The sequence below is a fragment of the Neophocaena asiaeorientalis genome, unplaced genomic scaffold, assembly GCF_003031525.2.
Source record: "Neophocaena asiaeorientalis asiaeorientalis breed wild unplaced genomic scaffold, Neophocaena_asiaeorientalis_V1.1 scaffold423, whole genome shotgun sequence".
In the NCBI taxonomy this organism is placed as follows: domain Eukaryota; kingdom Metazoa; phylum Chordata; class Mammalia; order Artiodactyla; family Phocoenidae; genus Neophocaena; species Neophocaena asiaeorientalis.
This window is the reverse complement of record NW_020174133.1, coordinates 804122-823574: the sequence shown is the minus strand read 5'-3', so window position 1 is coordinate 823574 and position 19453 is coordinate 804122. Positions and strand designations below refer to the sequence as shown.

General features: G+C 37.1%; 1 protein-coding gene across 8 annotated transcripts in view; it reads left to right on the top strand.

Moving 5' to 3' along the window:
• Positions 1–17174, top strand: part of LRCH3 (leucine rich repeats and calponin homology domain containing 3) — a 112009-nt gene extending 94835 nt beyond the window's left edge. For 7 of the 8 annotated variants that reach the window (XM_024754756.1, XM_024754754.1, XM_024754751.1 and 4 more), the window contains 4 exons: positions 323–441; positions 1058–1195; positions 7621–7698; positions 14223–17174. In XM_024754756.1, coding sequence (XP_024610524.1) covers positions 323–441; positions 1058–1195; positions 7621–7698; positions 14223–14348 — 461 coding nt within the window. In that variant the 3' untranslated portion in view covers positions 14349–17174. Of the gene's footprint in view, positions 1–322; positions 442–1057; positions 1196–7620; positions 7699–11130; positions 11538–14222 lie in introns of those variants that run through there. The other variant, XM_024754758.1, reaches the window with a different exon arrangement.
• The last annotated feature ends 2279 nt before the right edge of the window (positions 17175–19453 follow it).

Below are 19453 nucleotides of genomic sequence, written 5' to 3'. Positions count from 1 at the left end.
TTGTGATGATAATTTATTCAGCTGTTTGCTTATGATTTGTCTAATTTTTTGCATGCAATATTTTTCAATAGAAACGTTTTTAAATGGATGTAATCAAACACACAAAGTAGTTGAGCCAAATGGGTAATGGACATTTGGTAGTTTTTATACTATTCTCCCTATTATTGTGCATATTTTTAAATTTCCATAATAAAAACTTTCTTTAAAAGGTCACTCCAGAAGTAGAAAGTGCTGTACTTTCAAGGAAACTGTGATCAGGTGGATCTGAGTATTTTTGCAGCACTGGCAGTCACTTTCTATCTTACATACCAATATTTTTTAGGTCATGCGTCACCCCTTCTTTCATCTTCTGCACCTACCACTGATTTTAAAGATCCGGTAACAAGACAGAATTCAAGACAGAGAGAAGAAGAGCTGGAATTAATAGATCAACTACGGAAAGTATGTACATTGCCTTTGAATTACATTTTTCAGTGATACTGGTGTAGCCCATAATCCTGGCATCACTTGTTCATTTGACTTATAATTTTTAATAGAATCAACAAGTGTCCATTGTGTGCTGTGATGCCCATTGTGTGATGAATTTTTTCACTTGTTTACTAGGAGAATGAGATGGGTTATTCCATAAAGCTCAACCCCTGACCCTACTCATTTAAAATTTTTTTCTGCCTCATGATTTAAAGAAATCTTGTTAGAGTAATAATAATTCATATGTATGTACACATATACATATATTGATACATACCACACTTACATCATATGTAGTGTTTATTTTAAAATTGGATCTAGTTGTTTTTTGTTTTTTAGTCAGAAAATTGTAAATGAATTCTGTTGTGGAACTTTGCAGCACTGTCGCCTGGCTGCCATACATATGTATATATATATGATCTCCTTAAGTTATTGACTTAGGATAGAAAGATAAAATAGAGATTGTGGTACTTAAGTTATTTGCTTTTTAACTTGATTTCTAATTAAAAATATTCCATTGTGACTCCATTATGTCCTGTGTGTCAGCCACTCTTGAATTAATATATTTCATATTTTCCTGTTCTTTTAGCATATTGAATACCGGTTAAAAGTATCTCTGCCTTGTGATCTTGGAGCAGCTCTAACCGATGGTGTTGTTCTTTGCCATTTGGCCAATCATGTGCGGCCTCGATCTGTCCCAAGCATTCACGTTCCCTCACCAGCTGTAGTAAGTTTATAATGCTTAAAAAAAAGTTGGCTCTTCATCAGACATTTGTTAAGTACAGAGGCGGGCACTGTGCAGAATGCTAAGGGTACAAATATGAATAGAGTCCAGCCCCTGCCTTCCGGGTCTCACTTATACTAGAGAAAAAGTAGGCATGTAAACAATAACTTACAGCTGTGTGTGATGTTATAAAAGAGGTATGTAAGAAGTGTGCTATCGGAATACGAAAAAGGGGCCACTTCAACTCTGTCTGGAAAGTTCAGGAAAGCCTTCCCAGAGGAGGTAAAATTTGAACTAATTCTTGATGTATGAGTAGGAATTTGCCAGCAGTACAGAGAGGGAGAACAGCATTCTGGGCATAGTATTTCTAGACTAAAAAGCTAAGGAAGATCATGGCATATTCAAGGATTTCTTAAGTTGTTCAGAATAGATCATTCACAAGGTGTTGGTGTAAATGGCAGAGGATGTAGCTAGAGAGGTAAGCTAAGGGCCATGTGACAAGGGCCTCATGTCCCATGTCAGGGAGATAGAAGTTTATCTTAGTGTAGACAATCAGGAAACACAGAAAGAATTTGAGAGGAATAATGTGATTATAATTGCAGTTTAGAATGATGAATATTTCAGGGGTAGAAGTGACATGATTGAGGGACCAACCTCAGGTGGAAAATGAGGCAGAATATGCATTCAAGATGGCTGGCAGGTTTTTTTTAGACTGCTGGTTAGATATGGACATTAGTATCAGGATGGCAACCCACAAGAGAAAGAGCAAGTTTTAGATGAACACAACTCTCCTTTTTCTTCCTTCAAAATTTTAAAATATTTTTTCCATTCTTTTTTATTTATTTACTTGGCTGCATCAGGTCTTCGTTGCAGCACGCAAGATCTTTATTGCAGCAGGCGGCTCTTTCATCGTGGCAGGGGTTCTCTTCATTGCAGGCTTCTTTCTAGTTGTGGCGTGTGGGCTCAGTAGTTGCGGCGCACACCTTCAAGTTTTTATTAAGATTTCAAACCTTCAGAAAAACTGAAAGAATAACACAAAGAATACCCTTAAAGCCTCCACCTAGAGCTGACATTCATTGCATCTTGCCATCTTGCTTTGTCTATATTTATGCGTGTTCATGTGTGTGTGTATTTTAACTGCACCATTTAAAAGTTGGAGATATTATAACACCTTACCCCCTAAATATTATTGAGAATTTTCCTAGGCCACCTTGCTCTTACCCATAGCCTGAAGCCAGGGATGAACAATGTGGTGGCTGAGCCCTGTTCCTCAAGGTGGGAGTGTGATGTGATTCATTCACAGGGCTCCCTGTGGGATCGGGCTGAAACTGAGAAGGGACAGCTCTGAGCCCTTAGCAGCCAGCAGGGAGTCAGGGTAGGAAATGAGGATGGATGCACAGGCTAAGTAAAGAGACATTCGGTGAGGCGCCAATAGCATCCACAAGTTATATTCAGATTTCCCCAGTTGTTCCAAGAATATCTTACATGGCTGCTCTGCTCCTCTCCCCTCACTAGCATGCACACACAACAGGATGTAATCAGGGTTTCCACATTGCATTTTATTATTATTTGATGTTGTGACAGCTCTTTTGATGAGTCTGAATGGATATTGTGCATCTGTAACATGCTTAGCAGTGTCTAACCTTTTCAAAGGTTTTGCCCTCGTCTCATTTTCTGGTCATTTGTTGTTATTTAGCACATACTTCCTGGTGCAAATCCTTTACTCAAATTGCAGTTGTATCTAGGCCCATAGATTGCCACTCTGGACATTCATCTTGCTGCCTCCCCAGATGCAAATCATTTAAGCCTCCCAAGGACCTTTGATTCTAATTATAAAAGCTGCTTTGTTACCAAGGTCCCAAGAGGCTGATATGCCCCTTTCCCCTCTAGCATATCCAAAAACAGAGTCATGCATTTGCTTCTAAAGAAAATAGGTAGCCATTTTTTATTTAGTGACCTCAGAAAGCAGGCATTCAGCTTTGTGTAGAAAAGGCAGAGAGGAACAGTAGCACTACCAAATCAACTATGCCCCCAAAGACTTGAAAGACTTGGTTTTGCTCCTAAAGGTGGTGATTAAGAGAACAGGAATTGACATGCTATTTGGCAATGCCAGAAGGGGAAGGGCTTATTCATACTTTGCATTCTTCCCAGTTTCTATCAACTGAATTAAGAAAAATAAATTTTTTTAGTAATAAAAAAAGACAAATCTATCATTCTTCATTTTCAGGGGAAATACTTAGGAAGTAGCAAGGAGCTCATGTAGAAAGTGGAATATGAGAGCAAGGGTGATTGAAGTTCTTTATCTTCATCAACCAAACATAGTGCCTTTCATTTAAGAATGTAAAATATTTACATACAGGAAAAATAGAACTATTTTATCAATGTTAAACCACTTAGAGACATAAAACACATGGACCTTCTTGTCAAAGAAACATGATATAACATGAAATTAGAGCATTTAAAACTTGCTAATGAAATCAACAACAACATTTAGTCATATTTATTGAGCAGCTAGTCAGTGGTAGGCATTCTGAATAGGATGAAAGGTACAGAGATGAGTTACAAGTGGTCCATTCTCTCAAGAACATGAATTCCTCTTAAAAAGTAAAATAAATAAAAGGTCTTTCCTGAAATAGTATCCCAGGGACTTAAAAGCAAGTAGGCCTGGGGCTTCGCTGGTGGTGCAGTGGTTGAGAGTCCGCCTGATGATGCAGGGGACACGGGTTCGTGCCCTGGTCCGGGAAGATCCCACATGCCGCGGAGCGGCTGGGCCCGTGAGCCATGGCCGCTGAGCCTGCGCGTCCAGAGCCTGTGCTCCACAATGGGAGAGGCCACAACAGTGAGAGGCCCATGTACCGCAAAAAAAAAAAGCAAGTAGGCCTACTAAATAAAATTGTTTAAGAGGATATCTTTTGGGTTAATAAATGACCTATAAAGTTGAGAAACACCTCAGTATGTAAAACTTCCCAAATTCTAACATTTGGGGGTGGAAAAATGGACTTTGAGTCAACCAGATGAAAACCATCCAGTATTTTAATTAAAAGCAAAAAAAAAAAAAATCCCCGCTTTTAAATTATGATACTGATTATTATGAATAAGTCAATATTGCTTTAATAGGGATACTGTTACAGTACTAGATTTCAGTATAAATATTTATTATCTATTTTTCCTTCATACTGAATTGCTCTCCCTCATATTAGACTATTTCTCCCCTTATTTTGTTCTTCTGACCATACAGAGAGCTTTGTAACTTACTTTCTTAGAGATTTTTCCTGATGAGAATATAAAATTAAAGCCAAATACAAATGAAAAACCGTAGCAGTTTCTCTGTGGCTACATTAACACATAGTGATTTATTGTAATTCTTTGAAAACCTGCTAATTAGATCTGAGTGTAACTTAAAAAACACTTTCATGATGTACTGTATGAACCAGGCTTTTTCCCCCCCCGGTTCAAGAAATGATCCCTCATTGTAAGGGGAGGTCATAAGTCCAGGTATTTCGAAAGAAACTCAGAAGGGCTCTTGTGCTTGGAACCATTAGGTTATAATTCATCTTTCTTTGTTATTTGGGGAGGATCTATGATGTATGATAAACTGCTGTTTGGTTGTTCAATAGGCATAGGTTTTAAGTAGTGCAGTTCACGTTGTTAGAAGTGCACTATTGAATCATATAAAAAATCATTACAAATATTGTGATGTGACAACTCTTTGAAAGAACCATATCACCAAGGAAGATGACCTGAAAAAATGCTGAATCATTTCAATTTTCAAATAGCAAAATCATTTATTTCTTGTTCCTTTCAGTCTAGTTCCTTTCCTCTTGCTGAAATTATTTACTTTCTTCCCCAAAAACCCACATAAGATTTCTTATTCAGATCGGGCTGTACATTACAGAAATGAAACAGGCTCTACATGGCTATCCAAAACCATGTTTTATGTCATCCGAAGTTCTGGAAAAGCTTTTGGGGATAGCAGGTTCCTCTGATATTTGACTTAAGGCAAAATCATGAGTCCTTCTACACTCCAGAGTGATAGGGAGTCTACACCCCTGGGTCCTTTTAACTAGCCATTCCATTAGACACATACAGAGCGGGGATGTGTAGCCTGGGATTCATGCACTCCTAGGGCTTCCAGCACTCGTTGAACTCCCTAAAATTGTATGCATGTGTATTCTTCCAAAGAGTAGATTCACAGCTTTCATCAGACTGGGATTTAGACAAATGCTAAGAGAAGGAATAACTGGAGACAGATGATGGTTCCCCACTCCATTTCCCCTTCATCAGTCAGAAATCTGCTCTTTGTAGGGGAAATCTCAAAGGAATCTTTTTATTCTACTCCTTAACCCCCGACCCACACACATTTAGGGTGCTAGTACTCCTCATAGAGATAATGCTGAGTTGGACCCCAGGATCACTATTCTGAGCTTTCTTTTCTTTTTGTCTGAGATGGTGGTGACTCTTGGACCAGTTTCTTACTTAGCAACACGAACTCTATCTTTTTATCCTTTCTTTTGCACAGAAGGAAACTTGTTTTTCTGCCTATGCAGTAAGACCTATTTCACTCTGTCCTTCCAGCATCTAAGGGAGATGTTTCAGAAATGTAGGGGTCCTTCTTTCATAGAACAAAATGCCCAGGTCCCCTTCTTTTGTTAGAGTCTCACATTCATGATCCACCTGTGCACACGACGCCCCTAGCCTTCTCTCCCAAACTCAGATCAAGATCCTGGTCTGCTTAGCTAAGGTCCCTTCAGAATAAGGGAAGCTAGTTGCATTGATTCTGCTTCCATTTCTACTGGTATATGGAGAGGGGTTTCTAGCTAATGAAAAATTCTTCTAAGTGAAAAGCAGTTGTCCTATGTTTTCTTTGCCCAGTTTCTCTTAAAGTTAAGCCCATGTCCCAATAGCTTTCGCCACAGTGACTTTCCTATTACGCCTCAATTCACCTTACCTCCCTCTTAACTAGCAAGGAGTTAAAACCACAGCATCAATCCTACCGTGAACACCCGCTCTTTCACATGTAAAAAGTCTAAGAGAAGGAGCCCAGCTCCAGCGTGAATTAGCAAGTGTGAACCCCTATGCTTGTTCTTCTCCTTCTGTTAAGAAGATTCTGATTCTATTTATGTTTCACATTTGCGGTTTTTTTTTTTACTTTTTTACCTCAGTTATAGAAGAACTTGGCATAGGCAAGAAGGGGTGTTCTCCATGGAAACCTGTTATCTTCTTTCTAGACTTAATTTTTGAAAGCTTTTCACTTTGAAATTTTAAAATTATTATTACTCTCCTTCCATCTCAGTTGTTGCCTTTTATAAAACTTTTATGATAAAGCCAATCCTAGTGTCTGCTAGGTTTCTCAGGCCAAGATTATAGTACGTTCAACCATTACTATGTAGTTATCTTGTTTCCCGTCTTCTTGGCAACAGTATGATATTCCGTCTTTGAAGAAAACCCAGATATTCACAAGTGAAACCGTTTTTTTTCTAGAGATGGTACAGGCTTTCATCTGCTTTGTAAAAACCATAGGTCAGATTTCCTGCAAATGTTTGGCTTCCATGCCTGATACTTAAACCAACAGACGAATTTGAACAATTGAGTTTGTTAATCACTTTGGGAAATGAGATTCAGATTTCTTTCTTACATGATAACCCACTTGGCAAAAAATTTTATCACTTTAGGTCATGTGATACAACTATGTTCTAGTCATCAGAGATCTTTTCAGAAAAGCAAGCTTACTAGTTAGTGACTAGGGAAATTTCCTATGGGAAATTTTCACCCTTTGGAAAATGGTTCTTTAATCCAATCTTTTAAAATTCAGATGTTTAAAAATTTTTAAATATAACCATTGAGTAGAGACATGATGCATCTGCAACTTATTTATGAGCAAAGGCCATTGTTTTTTAATTATTATTACTGTTTTCTTTAAAAGACTGAAAGGAAATGAACCAAAGTGTTAATAACTGTGATTATATTTGAATGACTGAGCTGTGGGTAATTAATTTTCTTGTTATTCCTCCAAATTTTCTTTGGTGTATATTGCTTTAAAGTGGAAAAAAATTAAATCATCCTCCTAAAATTTCTCTATTTAGCACTTGCCTTACAAAAATCAAAGCCCAATGTCTAAAGTAGGGGGTGGCAAACTATGGGCCACAGGCCAGTACCTATTTTTGTAAGTAAAGTTTTATTAGAACACAGTCACTCTTATTTGTTTATATATTGTCTGTGGTTGCTTTCAAGCTCTTAGCAGGTTTGAGTAGTTGCAACAGATCATATGGCCGTGAGGCCTAACATCTTCATTATCTGATTCTTTAAGAAAAAGTTTGCTGACCCTCTGGTCTAGAACATTCAGTTTATGAAGCAGTTGGCAAGAGTGTTTTTAGTTAGCAAATTTTTTTAAACTTTGCTAATAACACCATGTTTTCTTTCCTTTGCAGCCTAAATTAACAATGGCAAAATGCAGACGAAATGTGGAGAATTTCCTCGAAGCCTGCAGAAAAATTGGTGTACCTCAGGTAATAAATTTATCATATTTTATGTTGCTAAATAAATGTGGGTATTATTTTCTTAAAATCTTTTAGAAATGCAGGTATCTAAAATCTTATAGGGTGGTTCTGAGCTAAGTTGATAATTACTAACATGATTTTGTGTTACTAGAGTCAGTCATTATATTTTGAGCAGTTTCCCTTAATTATTTCCAAGGACCAAGCAAAGAAATCATATACACATGAATTTCAATATGTTGTAGTAAGTAATTAATGCTAAGTAATCAAAAATAGTTATTCTGATATTTTCCTAAATACCCCCACTTGCTGATTGACTTGTGTACAACTTCATACACAGTAGAGTCTGTGCTTCAGAACAAGTGCATCTCAGACTAAGAATGCTTCAGTTGGCTTCAGTTTTTTAACACTTGCTTTAATGCTTTTAAAAAATGTTTATTTTGAAATAATTTTAGGCTTTGCAAAATGTTGCAAAAATATCATAGAGAGATACTGTATACACTTCACCTAGGTTCCTGGACTGTTAACATCTAACATAAATGTAAACATAGTATGTCATTCAAACTAATAAACACATAGACAGTGCTGCTGACTAAATTGCAGACTTTATTCAGATTTACCAGTTTTCCACTAAGCTCTTTGGAACTGAACACACAAGAGGCCATTTCTAGTCACTTGTCCTGCTGTTGAGATTTTTTGCCTCCAGATTCCTCAGTTAGAGCTTTATTGCCCTTTAATAGTACAAATAGTTAAACTTTTACCCTTTAAAAAACAATTATGTTAAGTGTGGCACTCTTAAAAAATATTATATGTAGTGACATATATAGATAAATTTAAAGAAATAAAAACTGGTGCCATTTGATACTTTTTTCATTAACTACAACCATTACAGTTCTTGTCACCATATTTTGTCCAACATTCAAGGAGAAAAACATGATACTTTTCTATCGCCTTCTTAATTAGCTGTCAGAAACCCGGTATTGGCCCCTGGACTCAACAAGTCCACTGTTTCTCTCAAAGTTAAGCCCTTGTCCCAAGGGCTTTTCCTGACAATGACTCATTTTACCCAGTTCACCATTCCTCTCTTTAACTAACATGAGTTGAGAAGGTCAAAGCATCATTTGTCCAATGAACACCTTTCCCTTTCAGCTCTTTCACAAAGTGGAAGGGAGCCCAGCTCCACAGAGCAGCTGCACTAGCCAGTGTTAATTCCCATGAGTGTTTTTTCTCCTTTTATTAAGTAGATTGTGATTCTACTACTTATTTTTTACTTTTTTCTTTTGCATTTTTTTAAGCTGAGTTATCAAATAACTGAAATTTACATTTAGTGGTAGTTACAAAGGATCTTTTTTGTTCCTGTGGACAAATTCAAAGCAAATGTATTGCCTTTATATCATATTGTTTTCTGAAGGCTCATCATCTCTTTTAGAACTAACCATTTTTAAACATATTGAGAGCATTAATAAGGTTTCTAGATAAATAGCATACATTTCTCCATATTAAACAGGCAGGTTCTAATATTCACATGTACACTCTAACATTCAGTGTTTCCCTTATGCCTACTTGAGATGATCCTACCTGACCATCACAAGCATGCCCAGTACCTGCCCCAGTTCCATAACAGTGTCTTTGAACAAGAGAATGTGGCATGGGTTGGTGCAGGTAATGGGACCAGAGGAAAAATATGAGTGATTAAAAAGAGGCACCACATACCTAGAGAGAAGAGTGCTGAAAACGGCCCCACACGGCAAGACGTGCTGGCACACTTAGCCTATGTCAAACCTGTAAAGGACTTCTTACAGTCATTGTACATGTACTCTGGGCTTTACAGAACTGTCATCTGTCTCAGATTTAAAGTCTATACACTGAAATTCTTTTAGAATATAACTGCCATCAGTCAACAATATCAAAAACAGTGCGCCTTTTAAAGCATGCATTTTATTCCACCATTTGCCAAGCAATGGTTAACAGTATTTATTTGAAGGCAGGAGATAGAAAAAATACAATTTTAAAAGACTGGGTACTAAAAAAAAAGGCTGGGTATTTTTCCAGGGTGGCTTTAGACTGGAGTTCTTGACACATCCTCCTTCCCCTCCCTTTCCCCTACCAGAAAGAGTAAATGGACATTCCACATGGGCCACCTCTTCCTTCTCCACTCCTGCCTTCCACCCAAGTCTCACCACCACCATCACTAACACTTTTAGATGGGTTCCTGTTATGCTGCTACTTCTGCTAAAACAGTTGATCATTTGCCTAAAACAAAATGAAGGAAAATGAATAAATACAAACTCATAGGTTTAAACTAGCATTCTCAGGTCCCTCTGCCATGGGAGGGAAGAAGAAACCTATACCTCTTCTTCTTCCTTTGTTCTCCCCTACTTCTGGGCATTATGACCTTTACTTAAACATGACCACCTGCTGTGTTTCACTTGTAAATAAAATCAGGGATGTAATAATGATCACTTTTGAAAACAGATAACATAAAACTTAATATTGAAAAATTTGTCAGATCTTCTGTCCAGAAAACATATATAAAGGTGAATGATTTCCCTTCTCAGTATAACTTTTTAAATGTTTACAAGTTAAATTATGAATGAAACACTGAAGAATAAAGTGATTGTTAAAAACCTCCAATAAGGTTGGGCATATGGATAGTCTCTTTATTATTATACTTTTATTAAATATATGTTACAGTCAAAAAACTATAGTTGGTGATAAAAACTTCTGAGTCCAATATCTTATGTTCTGGAGTTATTATATGTTACGTGTGAAAGAATATTTTCCTGTTATCAAGTCCAGTAATGCTTTTATTTAATTTCTTAATCTGTGAACTGGAGGGTTTGGATGATCTCTAAGGCCCATTACAACTCTAGATTTATTTTGTACAATTAGTAAACAAGACTTAGTTAAGATGGACTTGATTTTTAGAGGAATACCAAGTCATTCAGTACACCTGACTTCCAGATAATAAATTTCCCCTGATTATTATGCTTTCTTCATTCTTTGAACCTTCTTGACTCACCTGGCTTTCTCCAAAAACTTCCCTCTCCTCAGCCCACCCCCAGGTTTTGTCCTTGCTTTCTGGCCTATTTTTTGTTAATAGGGAAGAATGAGTCGAGAAAGAGGTTGCCTCACCCACTCAACCACTCTCAGGCCTCACATAACCCTAAGTCAGCATCCACCTCTGTTCATTTTATCCTGAATGTTCATACTAACCACCAACAATTTTATTCTGCTATTTAGTAGTAAAATCAAGCTGAGAACATAGAGGATTCTTTGTGGTTTTGTTTTTCAGCATTTTGATTCATCATAATAAAAAATGTTATGGGATATGTTTCTTTGAATATGACTGAGATGATCATATTGAATTCTATACTCAAATCTGTGTTTCTGATCCACTGACTTTATTTTTCTGTTTTCCTTTCCTGCTCACACTTTGGACAGGACAATCTTTGTTCCCCTTCTGACATCCTTCAGCTAAACCTCAGCGTAAAAAGAACTGTTGAAACACTACTTTCTCTTGGGGCACATTCAGAAGAATCCAGTTTTGTCTCTCTATCTATCCAGCTTTTGGGTTTTGTGGCATTTTATTGTACTTTAATGTTAACTCTCTGTATGCTTTATTACTGGATCTTCCCCCTCTAGCCGAAAGTGCATTCCAGTGATTTTTCCACCTCATTCCTGTGCTTGGTAAAGGAGGTTTGTTTCTCATTCAAAAGTATTTACATATGTGCTTTTTTTTAAATTGGTTAGCCATCAAAGAGCTAACCAATAAAGTAGATAACTTCTTTCCTCGTGTGTCCAGATGAGCAGCTCATCACATTAGGAAGCATTTATGATTGCTAACAAAGAGCAGAAAGACCAGTATATTTTCTTCTGCTCATTTGTCCATTCTCCTGGCCTATATGTGGCCTTGTTTCTCTTATCATAAATGCTGAGCAGGGCCTACTAATACAATCCTGAGCCTGTTGTTAGAATATGACTTAGGACTTTATTTCCAAATGGCATAATAAAATTTCCATCTGGCCTTCTTTCCATGCCTCAATACAACTTAAGTGTTGAAATTGTGAGAAGTATTAAAATTATGAGTTGCTGAACTTTTCAACAGCTGTTCATGAGGAAACAGTTGTACCCCTTCTGTTCTGGGGAGCACCTGGTCACTTAGATCTCTGCATTGAGCTGTGCCCTGAAATCCTGAAATCTGTCTTTATTGGTAGGCACAAGTCCACCTAATAAGCATCTGCTCTCTGGACATCTGGAAGGCACTGGCCATTTAATCCTAATAATTTTAATTTGATCAGAATGTTCAGTCCAAAGATAATGTAGGTTCCCTAGATTGCTATTCTGAGCCCATTGTGTACATTGGAAACAGTACACAAGCAAATTATCTGGAGCTGACCTTTCAGGAGTAGGCACCTGTCTGCACATTTATTATGTTTGTTATCTTTAACTTCACTTCTAGAATCCTATTTAGAATTTAAAATTGGAATTTATGTAATTTCCAGTATATTTGAACCATCTTAATAGGTGAACTTATATTTGATAGGCTGTTGAGGAGATTTTATCTGAACAGCAGCAGGTAAAGAATTAGGCAGCAATCTCTGTTCTGTATCCAAAGAATGCCTCTTTCAGAATGCTTAGTATATTAGCTGCTAGCCTTAATGCTTGAAAGTACTTTATAATTGCATTCAGATTCTGGTTCTCATAAATAGTGTTTCTGAACATTCAGGAATCTCTGAACTCTGTTAAGAAAATTGGACAGCTGAACTCATGTATGAAGGAAGATTGTGAGGAACCATATCATGTTGTAGAAGTCAATCTGAGGATCTGATTGCTTTGGTTTTCTTTCATATTAAATGGGAAAATTATTTAACACATTAAAAACATTTTATTTTTAATGCTGAAACATTGAACACTGTGTTGAAAACAGCAGTAGTGCCTTTTGGAGTTGGGGGGAGGTTTTTTTTTGTTTTTAAGATGTCTCTGAGTCAGAGATCATTCAGTTTTGTGAAGTTCTGTCCCTTTAAAAAAACGCATGGTGTTTTATGTGGTTTTGGGGGAGTAATGGTGCATTCTCTTCAGAACAGAGTGCACTCTAAGCCAGCTAGAAGGTAAATGTGCATCTGGAAAGCATAAGCCACTGAGGGAATGTGTAAGCCACGGGCTTATGGGTCGCAGGGCACCCCTGGAAACGGAGATCAAGGAATCGGCCTCAGAGGAAATATGTCTCCCTCCAGAGTAAAACACCCTGCAGGTTCATTTTAAGTATAGTTAATCTGTACTTCAATTGTACTCAGAAGATTTATACAAAGTTGCTAGTTTCTTAAGATCAAAAGATTCCATTTACCTTGTTTTATCAAGGTAAGTATTAAATAAAAAGAAAGTGATTAAGAAGCACAAGTACCAATAACGGTTCATAAAACATACTTGTTATATTTTTTATTGCAACTGGTTTTGTAAAACTTCCTAATAATATATTAAGTGCCAATGAAAAGCTGAGAAAAATCCAGTTATCTTCTTTAATAAGTATGTATAGTCTTTTTCAGTAGAACCAGAATTCCACTTTCATTCAAGAGTAACCTCTTCTTTCTTTCATCTAATCAATGATAGATGTTATTCTTATGATATGCCTTTTTGTCTTACAAGAAAGGATTAACCAAACACATTAATGAGGTAATAAACAAGATAGAAGTAATTTAACTTGCTTAAGCAAACATGTAAATGCTTTTCAAATATATGTTAATTAATGTGTTCCTGACTAAGCTCACATCATAGTTCTCCAGCATAATTTAATCCATTAAAAACCTTAAATACCAAGATATAAAATACTTTTTCAAATATGATTTCTTTATTTAAGTTCTGTAATTCAAGTTTTTAAGTAATTCAAACTGGGCCTTCCGTGAATTATCCAGTGTAGGGGACATTTTCTCAAATACTTCTAAATCTCAAGGATATACTTCAGTTTCTTCCCGTGATCCCTGCCTGGTCTGAGAACCCTGATTTTCATAGTCAGGACTATAACGTAGAGAGCATTCCTCTCTCATGCAGTCTGAGTTATGGCATGAAACTATCTTGCATTCCTATGGTTTGTAATTTCCAAAGCACTTTCTCCTACAATGTTATATCTTTAGGCTTCAGCCATCCGGTAACTTGGAACTGTTTTTCTATTTTCACCTGCCTCATTTTACTGATCTGCATTGCTCTTTTATAATCAGGGGTGAAGGGTGCTGCTTTTACTACATAGTAGTATGTTTATCTTCTGTTGTATGTAAAAGTGTATGTAACTTGTCCATTTTCTCATATTCAAAATGATCTGGATGTACTTTTAGATGTATTAATAAAAAAAAAAGTGACGAGTGTCAGGTACCATCTCTGTAACTCATATTAACAGAGGTCAGATTCTCAGGTACTGACTTCTCGTATCTCAGTTCATTATTATGAGGGAGAGAAGAGATGCTTATTTTTTCTTTTCAGTTCTGTGATGTTCATCCTCTTTTCTCTTCTGTTTGTTTTTATGTTACATTGTCCCATTTCAGGAGCAATTATGTTTGCCTCTCCACATTTTAGAAGAGAAAGGTTTGAGCCAGGTTGCGCTGACGGTCCAGGCTCTCCTGGAACTTGCCCCGCCCAAGCAGCAGCAGCACCAGTTATCTGCTGTGTAAGGACTCCCAGCACCGTGGGCGTTGGCCTGGCCAAAACGAAACAGGACAGCGTGACTGCTGCTGTGAGCCGTCTGCTTAACAAAGCGCTTATGTGTTCTTGAAAGGGACTGTTTCCATGATTCCTAACAGGAATATTTTGCTTCATTTCTCCATTTTAGGGGAGGTTATATCCATTTGCATTGAATTGTTTATGAAGACACGGTTGGTTTTCACAAATGAAACTTAATTCTGTCATTATTGAGAACCCAACACTGAAGCCTAACCTGGCTGTGCTTTTCTAGAGAGTAGGCTCTTTCACATACTGAAAACTATCTTCTCAGAAGGATATTTGTCTCTCTTGAAGGCACAGCCATGCTGTTATCTTTCCCTGTTTTCAAGCCCTCTGGAATCCACTAGTTTCTAAATGTGCTTGTTCATTAGAATCTCCTGGAGAATTTGTTAAAGTACAGATTCTCACTCGGTTGGTCTAGAGTGAGGCCTGGGTATCTGCATTTCAACAAACATTCCAGGTGTTTCATATAGTGGAAACCATTGTTCCAAGCTAGATATTTGGGGGGAGTAATGACTTCACCGTGTTTTTCAGCTCTGTTATGACTACCTGGACTGTTCTATCCAAGATAAAATAAAAATAATGTAGAAGGTCTAGATTTTGCACAGTAAAACAATGAAACATACTGTTGCATTTAAGGCCAGTGTCCTAGACCTCCCCCCAGCTCCAGTCCACCACCACTTAGAGGATGGTTCCATGTATCATCCCACTATTATCTAAATATTATAATCAAGCACTCTACACACAGGGTCCAGATCTTTAGGCTGGTAGCTTGTGACACTCTGCATCCTGTGTGTTGACTTCACTGAGCTCACCCCTTCTCCCCTGCAAGCTGCTCCCGGGATACCTGGACCTGCGAACACCTTCCAGTCACAGCAGATGCAGTTCCAGCTCCCCAAATAACAGAAGATTATGAAAATAAAGGAAGAGCCAAGCTTCTTACATTTCTTTCAGCTAACTGCCAATTTCTGTAGCTGAGTTAAAGCACTGTGGCGTTGTAAAAACAGCTTGCTCTCTTTTCATCTAGCCATCTAGCTCCCCCACCAGTGCCTTATTTACTCAATTATGGGTGCAGTAAAAGGGCCCAAGGGCTCAGACAGCACAAAACCAGGAGCCCTAATTCAAGTCTAAGCCACTTGGGTCTTTCTTCCCCTATATTTTGAGACCTTTTTAGTTGTCAGTGATATCTTCTGGTATTCACTGCCTTTGTAAACCAAGTAAAGAGAGTAAGTGAAGATACTAGTTATCTAGGTTTTTTCCTGTTGTTAACTGTTCTGGGGTTTCTTTACCAGTACATACATTTAAGAATAATGTTCTCTTGTTTTATCATGTAGCAGCATCTAAAAGTAACTCTGGATAAAATCATGTTGAGTATCTGGCCAAAATAATGTTTTCTCCTTGTTGTCACAGGTTTAAACTTATATAACACAAAACATCTGAGCTCAAAGCCCAATCCTTCAGGGTCCTTATGAAACAAAAGTAAAATGTGTTTTATCTGCTTAGAGCCAGACCCCCTTACATTTACAGTTCCAAACAGACCCACCAGTCAGTCATAGGACTTGTTTAGAATTTAGCTGTGTATATTTTTTAACTCTAGGTATTTTTACTTCTAGTCAACATTAAACCTCAGTACAATCTCCAAATTATAGACAGCCATTTGAAATGAAACTCAGCAAAGGACAGGACTGTTTGTCACATAGTTGCAAGGAATAATCCCAGTCAGCATACATAATGCAACATTTGGAACATTTGTGACTAATTTTCCCATAGGATAATTGGAATTTTCAACGTATTTCACATTTTATACATAGCATGAAACTTTATTCATATATTTTTATCAGACTAATTCAAATTTATATTTGAATAGTTAGAAAATATTTGTTTACAGTTTTGGTTGATAATGAAAGAAAAATATATTGAATGTCTTTTCTATGTCAAGATGCAAAACAAGTCATGATGTTTTTGTTGGAAAATTTTTGTACTCAGTGTTTTGTATATACCTTTTTTTTTTTAACTGGAAAGAAAATTTAATATTTAGCCTTGCTAGACTCTAACATAAGATAAAGATGACTTTGTTACAGTTCCACCTGACCATTTATGAACTTCCTACTGAAGCAGTGACCTTCCCAGTGCTGAAGAGTGAATGAAGAAAAGGCTAAGTGCCCGCCCACCAGGGCCCCTGCTAACGGTGGAGATTTTAAGTCAGCAGGTTTCTGGGCTTTCAGTCTCATACTTGCTTAGCACTCCAAACCAATTTTCTCTGGAAACAACTCATGGGAGAAAGGGCCTTTGTATTTGGCTAGAATAGAATAGGACACTTAGTAGTAGTGGGTCACTTTCCTTAATAGCTTTTGAAAATACAGCCTCACAGCTAATCAAGGAGTCTGATTTCTCTACTTGATAAAAGTCCAGCAGTGACTAATGATGTATGACTACGCTGATGAGTATGATGAATTTTTTAAAACTAAGCGCTTAAATGGTTATAGAAATGAAGGAGAACATGGATATTCAGAAACGTTTTTATATACATATTGCAGTAAGGTGGTTTACAGCAGATTTCATTTTATTTCTGAAAATGTTGTAAACATGTAATTAGTAAAAGATTTTGTAAAACATTGTCCTATATTTGTATGTCTGTAAATATAATGCATAAGTTCTAAGAATAAACATGTCAGTATCATGTAATTTTAAATTGCCTGTATGCCACTATACACATTGACATTAAAATAAAAGACAACACTTCAATAGCATGAAATAAAGGCTGATTTGAAAATGTTCATACCTAAAGCATGGTTTCCTTGGCAAAAACAAAAGGGTAAATTCTTTGATGGAATATCAGTAGAAACTGGGTCCTCATAATGGTCCCTTGAGCTCAAAATATACTTTTTTAAGGAAGTATACATATCAGTAGTGTCCTGTATTTGGAGTTAGATATAAGGCTTAATTTTGAAATATATGTGACCCATTTGAAAGACTTTTCTCAGAAATTACCAACTATGCTATAGGGAGAGCTTTAGCATTCCAAGACATTCTATTCTGATCAATCAAGGCAAGAATGACCCAATGGGCTCATTCTCTTTTAGCGGGAGAGAGAGAATGACAATCAGCTTTATGTGCCAGTCACAGATTAGGTATTTTCACATGCTTTACCTCTTTTAGTCTTAATACCCCATAAGGTGAGAGCTATTGAGTAAGCAAAGCAGGTATAGGCCCTACTGTCTCACATCTCAGCAATATCTCCAAACTCATCTCGCACTGACCTGTGTCCCCTGTCTTTCCTATGTGTGGGCTGTATATTCTGACATCTCACTTCTATCTTGTATTTATCATTTATATCCCTACCTACTTCCCAGAAAAGGAGCTGAAGTAGCTTATAATAAGATATATGTTCCATGTGACAACCCCCCCATAAAAACAGTAAGGTGATAATAAATTTAAAAGGCAGACAGGAACCAACCTTTATTAAAACTTTATTGTGTATGTAATATTCTAGACACTTGATAAACATCATCTTGTAGTTCCTACTGAACACCACTTTTGCTCATAAGAGTGTCATTTATTACACTAGAAGGAATCAATAGCAGAATAACTGAGACAGAAGAATGGATAAGTGCCCTGGAAAACAGGATGGTGGAATTCACTGCCATGGAACAGAATAAAGAAAAAAGAAAAGAAATGAAGACAGCCTAAGAGACCTCTGGGACAACATTAAACACACCAAAATTCACATTATAGAAGTCCCAGAAAGAAACGAGAGAAGGGACCCAAGAAAATATTTGAAGACAATATAGTTGGAAACTTCCCTAACACGGGAAAGGAAACAGCTACCCAAGTCCGGGAAGTGCAGAGAGTCCCAGGCAGCATAAACCCAAGGAGAAACATGCTGGGACATACAGTAATCAAATTGACAAAAATTATTAAAAGCACCAAGGGGAAAACAACATACAAGGGAAATCCCGTAAGGTTAACAGGTGATGTCTCAGCAGAAACTACAAGGCAGAAGGGAGTAGCATGATAAAGTGATGAAAGGGAAGAACCTATAACCAAGATCACTCTACCTGGCAAGCATCTCATTCAGATTTGATGGAGAAAGCAAAAGCTTTACATACAAGCAAAATCTAAGAGAATTCGGCACCACCAACCCAGCTCTACAACAAATGATAAAGGAACTTCTCTAAGTGGGAAACACAAGAGAAGAAAATGTCCTACCAAAACCCCATAACAATGAAGAAAATGGTAATAGGAACATAAATATCGATAATTACCTTACACATGAATGGATTAAATGCTCCAACCAAAAGACACAGGCTCACTGAATGGATACAGAAACAAGACCCATATATATGCTGTCTACAAGAGACCCACTTCAGGCCTAGGGACACATACAGACTGAAAGCGAGGGGATGGAAAAAGATATTCCATGCAAATGGAAATCAAAAGAAAGCTGGAGTAGCAATACTCATATCAGATAAAATAGACTTTAAAATAATGTTACAAGAGACAAGGAGGGACACTATATAATGATCAAGGGATCAATCAAAGAAGAAGATAAAACAATTACAAATATATATGCACCCAACATAGGAGCACCTCAATACATAAGGCAACTGCTAACAGCTATAAAAGAGGAAATCAACAGTAACACAATAATAGTGGGGGACATTAACACTTCACTTACACCAACGGACAGATCATCCACACAGAAAATTAATAAGGAAACACAAGCTGTAAATGACACAATAGACCAAAGAGATTTAATTGATATTTACAGGACATTCCATCCAAAAACAGCAGATTACACTTTCTTCTCAAGTGCACACGGAACATTCTCCAGGATAGATCACACCTTGTGTCACAAATCAAGCCTCGGTAAATTTAAGAAAACTGAAATCATATCAAGCATCTTTTCCGACCACAACACTATGAGATTAGAAATCAATTACAGGGAAAAAAACCATAAAAACACAAACACATGGAGGCTAAACAATACGTTACTAAATAACCAAGAGATCACTGAATAAATCAAAGAGGAAATCAAAAAATACCTAGAGAAAAA